General features: G+C 41.0%; 1 protein-coding gene across 1 annotated transcript in view; it reads left to right on the top strand.

Annotated features, from left to right (window-relative positions):
* The first annotated feature begins 1,805 nt into the window (after positions 1–1,805).
* The window catches only part of defl (Integrator complex subunit 7), a 69,516-nt gene continuing 59,424 nt past the window's right edge, over positions 1,806–11,897 (top strand). Inside the window, exons 1-3 of the mRNA XM_080266773.1 lie at positions 1,806–1,925; positions 4,640–4,778; positions 6,815–6,938. Coding sequence (XP_080122899.1) covers positions 1,829–1,925; positions 4,640–4,778; positions 6,815–6,938 — 360 coding nt within the window. The 5' untranslated portion in view covers positions 1,806–1,828. The remainder of the gene's footprint in view (positions 1,926–4,639; positions 4,779–6,814; positions 6,939–11,897) is intronic.

Below are 11,897 nucleotides of genomic sequence, written 5' to 3'. Positions count from 1 at the left end.
ACACTGATAAACATGTCTTTTATTTATCTTTTTGTAATGAATGTAGCTGAAGTGGTCAGGCAGTCCAGACTGCTTCTAGCTTTATCTGACTTTTTCCGATATTCTAAGATTTTAAAGTCTGGTAGCTCCCCGATTCCAGTAAAAGCGAATTCCGGTCTGTTGAAATCCATTATATCAAGGTTTTGCTGTACATTTATTTGTACTTGAAAATCAATATTTATGCAAAGTACAGATCTGACAAGGCATGCTGGCAATCTGGAGGGGAAATATCCACTAACATTAGCATGTTGTAGCTCTGAAACCGATTTTTTATTAACAGTTTATACTGCATTAAGCACAATTTTTGGACAGGATTTCAGTTAGCTATTTAGGTGTGTATGAACCTACAGTATATATGTGGTAATAAAAATTATAATATTTTCTAATTAAAAGTGCCAGTTCTTTGCTGAATCAGTAAATGACCACCAGTTCGGTATTTCATTGCACTACTTCCTGTTGGAATATGGGAAACAAAAACCACCTTTGAGTATGTTTGAGTAAGATTCTTCAGTAATGCATTCAACAGCTTCCTATTGACTGTACTGCATATATATTTAATATTTCCACATGCCTTGTCTATCCTCTCTGTCATATGCTTTTTCTAAATCCATGATCACATACAACTTCTTATCTTTCTCTAGAAAATTTTCCACTTAATACTTAAGGATGAATAGCCTATCTGATCTGTACAACCTCTTCCCTCCCTAAAACTTCCCTGTTCTTCTCCAACTATTTCCTCGGTTATTTCCCTAAATTTTTTTTTTTTAATCCTTCCAAATTTACATAGATTATCATATAGATGATAGCATTTTAGCCTACTGTGTTAATTTTTCCCAACTTGTGATATGACATTGATATTGCTATAAAGTATAGGTTTCACTAGCTTATTATTGTCAATAACTAATGTAAATTTAAAAGAGACTTTACTTTGAATATTTCATGTACTGTACCATATGTTATGTTGAGTACTGTACTAATATTTGCACTAAGTGGACACCTTTGAGTAAGGTATAGCTAATATTAGTTGTCGGAGAATCTTCCTACATGCTCTAGTTTTCATTTTGTATAACTTATTAATATCATCTTCATTATATTATATATTACTTTCATTGTATGTAGTGTAGCTGCCTAGTAGGGTCACATTTTTCCCTTACACTTTCTATCTTCATTCTGTTACAACTCGCAGGTGTTGCAGGTGGTATATGGTTGACATGGATTAACACTGTATGTATTTTGTTTCTCAATTCTCTCTGGTGCAGTCTCTTTTTTGTAATGGTATGGCACTGAAGGGGAGCCTGTGCTTGGTGATACCACACCTGGCAGATCAGCTGTGGTGTCCACCTGGGAGCCAAACCTCACCAAATTTCCCTGCATATTGCCATACGAAGGACCATGGTTCTACTCTTGTGAGGTGCTGTCTACCACAAGGGGCCACCGGAAACCTACACAGTATTGTATATATGGTATATGTAATGTACTGTACCTGCAGGATGGCCCCATAGCAGCAGTTGCTTCCTTGGGGTTGATGAGTCTTCTGGACCAGAGAGACCAGGCTTAAGCAACAAAATCAGCTATCATTATTCAGTTTGTTTTGTCACTTTTATACCTAAGGCTGTTCTTCTTTAGAATACAACAGTGTCTGACTCTTTCCTAGGAATATTTAATGTTAATTCTACCTAACCTAACCAAACCTAGCCTAACCTAATGGCCTGACTTAGGCAGCATTCCTCTTTGTGATAAAACGATCCATCATTATCATTTCCTCAGGATTTAAGAAGAGGAGTTAGTGATGGCGACAGCACTAGCCAGACCAATAACATTCCCTGATATGGGGTTCAGTGACCAGGACCAAGACGGTAACACAGCGTTACTGGAACTGGATAGAGGTGAGGTGGCAAAGAGTAACATCTACTGTAATTACACATAATTTGGTCTGAAATGCTGAATGCTTATATTTTTTCATTCCAGGCTGATGGTGTCTTTATTATTTATGTACTATTTATTTACTATTATTTATTTACTATTACCAGGTGATTTAGTTACTGTACTGTACTTGAAAAGAAAAGTGCTCATTACTGTTGAAGGAGTTAAGAAGGCTATATCTAACTCCTCCCTCTTGAAAATCTCTCATATGCTGAGTTAAATAAAATGGAGATAAAAAAAAAAAAAAATCATCCGAGGTGGTTGCTGGGGTTTAGTACATGCCCAAAGCTACTTAGGGAGAGCATCTGGTCAGTCCTACCTTAAATGTATGCACTTAGTATCTTAGCTGCAGGCCCCTGTATTCCCCATGAAAGAATAAAGGATTGGATGATGAGTGGGTGGATGGATGGGAAACCTCTTGCAGTGAAAGGGATTGAAACATACTCTTGTCAATCTGATGGCATAATTTTTATTTTATTCTTGACATTTCCAGACAATTCTATTCACCTCAGATCATTTTTGAACCACAGTGGAGGTTAGATATAGGCTACGATAGACCCCCACTATACGGACTAATTGGGGGAAGCCTGATCTGATAAAGCCGATAATTTGTTATATCCAATGGTCCCCCTGAGGTGGGATTTCAAGCATATGTTAGAAAAGAAATTAATACAATAGCATATTCTACTACAAAAAATGAAAACTATACCCATTTTACACCAACTTGGCCAATACTTTTGTCCCTTTGCAACTTATTTCACATCCATGTCATAGCATTTCTTCATGATTAGTACAGTACAGTAAAACCTTGATATAACGGACTTCATTAGGCCAGAATTTGCATTTATCAGAATCAAGGAGCTATCTGTCTATCTATTGCCAGACGCCTCAATCCCATTCGGGGTGGCCACAAACAAATCGCCTCCACGTCGTCCTGTCCCCAGCCATTTCACTGTCCCGCTCCCAACTCACACCCCCCTCTCTCATCTACCTCTCCACCCCATCCCTCCATCTCATCCTCGGCCTCCCCCTCCCTCTTCCCCCCTCCACCTCACTCACATACACTCTCTTCGTCAGTCTTTCACCCTCCATCCTCTCCACATGGCCAAACCACCTCAGTGTATTCCTCCTAACACTTCCTATCACATCCACATCCACACCACAACACACCTTTATATCCTCATTTGTCAGCCTGTCTCTCCATGTGACTCCACAGGCTCCTCTTAAGTAACTCATTTCCACTGCTCTCACTCTTGACTTGTGTCCTTCCAGCAACGTCCAAGCTTCACTTCCATATGTTAGAGTTGGTATCACAACACTGTCATGTAATAACTTTTTCACTTCCATGCTCACTTCCCTACTTCTTATCACTGCTTTCAAGGAACCAGCAACCTTGCTTCCCTGCTGCACTCTTTCAAACACTTTACCTTCCAAACCTCCATCCTTACTCATCACACTACCCAAGTACTTAAACGTACTCACATTTTCCAATTCCTCACCATCCAACCTCGCTGTACATTCACTGACTTCACCTCTCTCAAAGACCATCACTTTACTCTTCCCTTCATTCACTTTTAGATTCCGTTTCTTACACACTCTCTCAAACTCATCCACCAAGCCTTGCAGCCCTCCTTTGTCTTCACTCAACAACACTGTATCATCTGCAAACAACAGTACAGGGAGTTTCCAAACACTACCCTCTCTCATCAGGGCCACTCCAACATCCACTACCCTACCTTGTATCTCTTTTATAACCCCATCCATGTACAGATTGAACAACCATGGAGACATGACACATCCCTGTTTCAACCCAACCTTCAAATAGAAAAACTCACTCATTTCACTATCCACATGCACTGCAGCCTTAGCATCCTCATACATACTCTTCACAGCATTCAGCAACTTCCCATCTACTCCATATATTCTTAATAGTTTCCAAAATCCTTGTCTATCCATCCTGTTATATGCTTTCTCCAATTCCGTGAAGGCCTCACACAACTTCTTTCCCTTCTGTAGAAACTTTTCGACTAAAGATCTAAGAATGAATATCTGATCTACACAACCTCTTCCCTTCCTAAAGCCTTCCTGTTCTTCTCCAACTAATTCCTCTGTTATTTCCCCAACTCTGTCAATAAGTATCCTACTGTATACTTATTACACTAATAAGACAAATGCCCCTGTGATTACCACACACTTCTTTTTCCCCATTCCCTTTGTACAGGGAATAATTATACCTGACGTCCAATCCTCTGGGACTCTACCTTCCTCCCAGGCCAATCTGCACATCTTCCACATCCATTTTACTACTATCTCTCCCCAATGCTTCAGCATTTCACCACACACTCCATCAATTCCTGGGGCTCTCCCCGATTTAACTTTCTTCATTGCTTCAACAACTTCCATCCTACTGATTTCTTCCTGTCTTCTCACCTACCTCCTTCCCCCAGCCGTTCCCCAGCCACTTATACTCGCATTACTTTCATTCTTTATGTTGAACAATTCATTAAAGTGTTCTCTCCATCTGCTCACTTTTTCTCGCTTCTCAACTAGTAATCTACCATTTTTATCATTCACTCCCCTACTAACTTCATTGCAAAATGAATCATAAGGAAGAGGTACTTTGAAAACTCCTGTGGCCTAAATCTAGAGTATGGTCCCAAGTTATTTTGTTTCACAGGTTTGAAATCATCAAGGACAGGAGAACAGTGTGAAGCAATATCCAAGTTCCCAGCACTGTTTGAAAAATATCCATTCCCCATCCTCATCAACTCTGCCCTTCTCAAACTGGCAGAGGTATTCCGCCAGGAAACACCTGGGTAAGTTGACTCATGTGAATGACAAGGAAAGCACCTTTTATATTATTCCATATAACCACATGCAACCATCAGTTTTAAATTCAGGTCCCTTCTTCAGCTCTAGGTGTGAATATATCAAAATAAAAAAAAATTCAGACACAATGACTTGCATGAGTTGACATGGATAGCACCCATACATTCCCACAGTCTGACATACAGCTGTCAATTTACAGGCCAGGTCCCTGTTTCAGTGAGCAGATTAAGGTGAAGATAACCACAGGTGATTCATAGGAATAATAAGGACTCAGACATTTCCTCAGACTGTAAAATGTACTCATCTGTGCAATTCATGTCTGTTTTTCAGTTCTAAGGATGAACAGAGTGGGGCAAAGAAAATTTTGTTCATGGGTATTATGATCAGCCCAAGAACTGAATATCAGAAGTTACCTTGAGCATTAATTTCTTCTACGCTAATCTAAAAATGACGCCTTTTTCCCTCTTGAGGAATCACCGTATTGGGGTTGGCCATGGTACACCTGTTTTCTATAGACTGGATGCCAAACCAAGTGCCAAAAACCATCTAATTACTTTATAACAGTTGCAGGTAGCTGTTGGGTGAATGTGAGATGTATAATAAAATTTGCAGTGGCGTGAGAGTCTCAGCTTGGGCTTTGCCTCTCTGTAGAGTCACTCAGGAGAAGGATCACTGAGTACCTGTAGTTAGCTAATTGTGACTGAATGGCATGTGTCAAAGAGTGATGTTATTTTGGCCTGCTATCAAACTGTCTTTAATCTGAACTAATTTCTGTTAGCTATCTATCTATAGCCCGACGCCCTAATCCCGCAAAGGGTGGCCGCAGACAAAACGCCTCCAAGTCACTCTGTCACCCACCATTTGACTCCCCTCCCCCCAACTCACCCCCCCCTCCCTCATATACCTCTCAACTCCATCCCTCCACCTCATCCTCGGTCTACCCCTCCCTCTCCCTCCCTCCACCTCACCTACAACAGCTACCTGCAACTGTTATTAGCAAATATTTTAATACAAGGTGCTGCTAATAATGACAAATATTAGCTACCTTTTGTGCTGCCATAATTCCTCGTTTTTTTTTTCCCCTGTCAGATACACAGTAAATTATAGAAGGGTTGCCTGTTAAAGTTCCATAGCTATCTGCAAGGCTTACATGCAAGCATCTTCCAACCTACAGTACTGGTTATATGAAAAAAAAAAAAAAAAAAAAAAAATGGAACTGTATTGTTGAATCTATCATTGACATATAGTGAGGACTTACAGTACTGCAAGTGTGTGATAAGGATTGATATTGTTGATAATGATTGATATTGTTATATTTTTATAATTATTATAATTATTTTTATTTTTATTGGGATGCTCACGATCCACGCACTCATTGTTGTGCTGCTGTCGGATGTCTTCCCTTTACTATCCTCCTTCCTTCTTTCCTTCCATCCTCTTCTGTCCTTTCCTTCATTCTTTCCTCATCCTTCTGCCTACGGGTGACTTAACATTCCTCTTTTTGTGTTTCTTTCCTTCATCCTTTCCTCTTCTTTCTGCCTGTGGGTGACTCTACACTGAGTGACAAGCCAAATGGTTTCCTGTACACCAGGAAAGCATTTACTATGCTGAGTGGTAACCGTATAACCAGATTTTGGTGCCTGGTGGTTTAGTGGGTAATTACAGTGCTCCAATCGGATTGAGCCGGTGAAGGTTTATATCCAAGGGGTGGTTGGGGTTTATTGCTCATGTACTGTAATGCCACTCAGGGATGAGTGAGGCTGGTCACTCTCATCTTAAATGTTAGGACCAACTTCCCTAGCCCCGGGCTTCTACGCTCCTCATGGGGCAGCATAGGATTGGATGATGATGATGATGATGATGATGAATTATTTTATTATTATTGTTGTTGTTATAATTATTGTTTTAATGTAGTAGTAGTAGTAGTAGTAATAATAGTAGTAGTAGTAGTATTGATAATGTAATTGTTATCATTTTCATTATTATTTTCATTATTATTAATTAATTTATTTTTCGTTTGAAGGAGCAACTTTGTGCGTGTTTGTGTTGTGGAGGTGGTCGAGTCATGTGGCAGACACTTGGACAAACTCATAAATGTGGATGAGTTTCTCCGGCGAATTACCACTGTTATGCATTCCAATGACCCGGTACGCTGTTGTAATGTACAGTACTTATCTGTTCACTGTTGCAGTAGAAATAGGTTTTATATTATTTAACTCAAGTAGTAGTAGTAGTAGTTGTTCCATAGGCAGTCTGGCCGAACAGCCCCGAGTCCCTTAGGAAGGCCATGGCTGAGACCGGGCTTTCCCACAGAGCTCTCAAAGAATGTATGTTGTATTGTTGACATAGGTGATTGTGTGTAATGCAGTCTTCCATATTGTGCTTAATAGTATGGGGTGCTGTGTTGCATCCTGGACAGGCATCAGCGACGGAGTCATCCAGCCTCTTCTGGTAGCTTAAGAGGGCTGGATGGTGCCCACATCTCAGCCTGGCTAGGTGAACCCTGTCCTCATGAGGGAGATAGGATTCAGAAGGGTGGATGTCAGGAGGCCGTGCACGCAGCTGTGTGTTGTTTTTAAGTGACTGAATGGAGCGGCGAGTGATCTGAGTGTAGATATGCTTCTGGAAGCTGGTCTGAGGTGGGCGAGGGGGGAGAGATGACAGTATTTGTGTATGGTATCAAGTGCTGGGTGTTGTTTTGATGTTCCTTGGTGTGGGTGGATGTGCTGCATGTAATATAGTGGATGTTGTTGGTTTGTGGAGGCTGCAGCAAGAAACTGGGTGCCTCTCATATCTAGGTGATCCTTGACTTTGAGGACTATGGTTTCTTGATGTAGGTGGTCTGTGGGTGTAGTAGCTGTGCAGCCTGTGATTATTTTTAGGGCCTTGTTCTGTATGGTCTGTAGAGTGTTGTAGTGTGTTTTGGTGAGGTTAGGAGCCCATGCAAGGCTTGCATAATTCATCACTGAACGTATGTATAGTTTGTATACTGTGGTGGTGATTTCTTTGTTGTGTCCGAATGTTGTATGGGCAAGTGACCTCAAGGGATTGAATCTTGGTGTTATTTTATTTTTAATGTTTGTGATGTGTTGTTTAAATGACATTGATGTATTGTATGTTACACCAAGGATTTTGGTTTAACTCAAGTTATTGTTATAAGTTACCACCCACGGCAAAGAATAAAACACCATTATCACTCGGCTTCCTGCCTGTCCCATGAAAGGATGATGTAGACTGCAGGAGAAGGGCAAGCTCAGCCTGCAGTCATCTAACTCGCTTTTAGATGAGCGTGGGACTACAACAACAACAAACGGCTTCCTAACATAATATAGAATGCCTCAACATCCCCTTTCCTCCATGCAACACTACACTTTACGAACATACTGTATACAGACACATAGCTACCAGTATCACAGCCATCCAAAACCTTCAGCCACACATGATCTTAGGTGAATTGCCACTATATATTTATTCCGCAGAAATTGTCCTTTTCATAAATACAGTAGCAGTGAAGAAACACGTATGTATTCATTCCACGTGCAGGTTAATACAACACCTCACTCAGAACACCATATTACAAGCCCTAATCCCAACATTCACTTATCAAAGATATCCATAAATAGAATTGATCAGGTTCACCTGCCTAGGCTTAGATCAGGACATCACTCAGCTCTCCTTCATTACCAGACTATGATGTGGCCATTAACCTTCCTTGCTTCAGTACTGTACTTGTACCAGCACAAAATTCTGTACAGTCCCCACCACCACCAGCAACCACACCACAATACAGAAAATCTTTCAGCATGACCACAGCAAAAGATCACCATGAATGTGCAGTTGATGTAGCAATTTCCCTGCAGTTCACATCTAGAAAGACCAAGGCCAAAACAACAACACATAAAATTCACATAACAGGACATAATCAGTTTTAACTCACAAATTTATACCTGTATACAATATCATCATTACAGCCATGACACTTTCATTACAGAATTCTGAAGGACTCATTATTTCTATCTAATGTATCTATCTATCTATTGTCAGATGCCATAATCCCATAAGGGGTGGCCATTTGACTTAGAGTTATTGGTTTTACGGGGAGGGGCACTAACCCTCCACCAACCCACTTGTTGACACATAGGGAGCATGTATGAGTTGGTTATATGGTTACCACCCAGCATTGTAAATAGTTTCTTGGCTTACAGGAAACCATTTGGCTTGTCACTCAATGTAAAGCCACCTGTAAAGGAAAGAAGAGCAATAAGAAGTGACAGGAAAGATGGGAGATATCACTGATGCTATTCAACCTATATGTGCATGACATTCCCATTCCCCAGCTGCCTCAAATTTTTCCTCATATGAATATGATATTACCATATCACAGTCGCAGCCTAACACTGCAGCAAGACTACATCAGGAATGTGTCGAGGACAAGAGGCTGGTGATTGCCTTAGCCAAATTTTCCACTATACTCATCACCAGCAGCAAGCACAAGCACAGGTGCTTACTTGATATCATACTTAACATTGTACTTGTGCCACACTGTGTCTGCTAAGATCTTGACGTGATATATGACTCTGGACTCGCCTTCAAGGATGACACACAAGACATTAATAGTCGGGGGAGGCGATGGCTCAGTTGGTAGAGAGGTGGCCTGCAGTCCTACCAGACCCAGTTTCAAAACCCTGCTGGGGCAGGGAACAGTTTAAGGATTTGAATTTCGTGATATCAGACTTTACTGATCTACCAGAAGACCCGCCAACAGGACGTAAAATTTCAGACACATAAAAATAAAGGTGGGGGGGGGGTACCCTTAGACTCAGGACACTTACAGGGACAGACCTGGGCAAAAAAAATTAAAAAATAAAAAAATAAAAAAATAAAATAAAAAAATAAAACACTCCCTACTCTGCATGCAGTATAATAGATTAGTGATGTCCTATGCCTCCCCATTAGAACACAAGAACACCATGCAGACCATACAGAACAGTGCCCTACACATCATCACAGGCTGCACCAAAACCACTCCCATGGCTCACTTACACTTTGAAACTAAACACCTTGATGCAGTAGACCCTCAATCTAATGGACTGATTGGGGGAAAGTCAGGCTCATTAAAGCCAATAGTTTGTTATATCCAAAGTCCTCCCCCACCCCCCTGCCTGAGGTTTGATTTCAAGCTCATATTTGAAAATAAATGAGTACAGTTGCTCACAAAGCCAGACACTCCATAAGTCATGATGGTCAACTGTGCATGCAGTGTTGGCAAACAGAAATCATCAAAAGTGCCAAGAAATTTTTGTGCTAAATTGTATTACAAAACTCGCAAGATATAGAGAAAAATCTAATGTTTATTGGCGCTGAATTGTTATGAAAAGCACTAAATCTAATGCCAGCAATGCCAAATTGGGAACTGTGGGAGCACGGGTATCAGCGGCGAGCTAGTGACCCCATCGCATGTGCTGATTGGGTCAGCATATGTGCTGGAAGATCAGAGAACTTTCGTAAGGGGATTAATTATGAAAACTGCTGAAAGACTGTAAGACCAGATGCTGAATGAGAGAGCTTTTACTGTACAGACTGGAAAACCACGGGAACATGACACATCTCTGTCTCAATCCGACATTCAGATAGAAAAACCCAGTTCACTGTCCACATGCACTGCAGCCTTAACACCCTCATACATACTGTTCATGGCATTCAACAACTTCCCATTTACTCCATATATTGTTATTGCTTTCCACATTCCTTGTCTATCCACCCTGTCATGTGCTTTTTCCAAATCCATGAAGGCCGCATACAACTTCTTTCCCTTCTCTAGAAACTTTTCCACTAAGGACCTAAGAATGAATATCTGATCTACTCAACCTCTTCCCTTCCCAAAACCTCCCAGTTCTTCTCCAACTAATTCCTTTGTTATTTCCCTAACTCAGTCAGTAAGTATCCTACCATATACTTTTCTTAGTGCACTGAGAAGACAAATGCCCCTATGATTACCACACACTTCTTTTTCCCCTTTTCTTTTTGTACAGGGGAATAATTATACCTGACTTCCAGTCCTCTGGGACTATACCTTCCTTCCTGATCAATCTGCACATCTTCCATATCCATTCTACTGCCATCCCTACCCTGTGCTTCAGCAGTTCATCACACACTCCATCAATTCCTGGAGCTTTCCCCATTTTGACTTTCTTCATTGCATCCACTACTTCCATTCTAGTGATTCCTTCCTCACTTCCCACATCCCTCCTACTCTCAGTCATTCCCAGCCACTTTTACCTGCATTACTTTAATTTTCTATGTTCAACAGTTCCTTAAAGTGCTTTCTCCCTTCTGCACTAGCAGTATACCATTTTTATCTTTCACTCCCCAACTACATTCTTTACCTCTTCCAGAACATTTTCATACATTCCCTCCACTTTACACTCTAATTCCTTCTAAATTTCTCATCCGCTTTCTTCATACTCTCATACTAATCTTTTCACCTCTCTCATCCTCTTTACATAAAACTCTCTCTTCTGTTTCTCAACTTCCTCCATGCTTCTGCTTCCCATCCACTGACTATATGTTTTCTTCTTTTGTGTCACAGCTTGTCTCACTTCATCATTGCACCATGCTCTTCCTTTCACCCCCGTTTGTATTCTCTTCATCCCACACACCACCTCACGTGCTGCACAGATTTCTTCTGTGAATATCTTGCACACATCTTCCACTTCCCCCATTTCCTCCACATCATATTTGCCCAGTTGCTCCTCCACTTCTCTCTTATATTCTGCCTTTTTTCCATCCTTTTGTAACATTTCCATCATCCTTATATAGACTGCATCTTCCAGTCCTTCTCTCCTCCTAGTCCCCCATTACACTTGAACCTTGGCTTTCACCACCACAAAGTGGTGGTCAGAAAGTCCACTCCCCCAACCTCTGTATGCTTTTGCATCCGTTACATACCTACTCATTCTCCCATCCACACACATAATCAGTCATTGCCTAACGTTCATTCAGTTCACCATCCACCCTACTCATCGCTTGCCACGTATATCTGTGGATCATTTTGTGCCTAAAGACAGTATTGGCTGTCACCAACCTCCTCCCCATACAAATGTCCA

Source organism: Coenobita brevimanus, chromosome 22, assembly GCF_032717465.1.
Source record: "Coenobita brevimanus isolate Jiangsu-jjx chromosome 22, ASM3271746v2, whole genome shotgun sequence".
In the NCBI taxonomy this organism is placed as follows: domain Eukaryota; kingdom Metazoa; phylum Arthropoda; class Malacostraca; order Decapoda; family Coenobitidae; genus Coenobita; species Coenobita brevimanus.
Note: the sequence above shows the minus strand (reverse complement) of the source record. Positions and strands in the feature narration are given on the sequence as shown.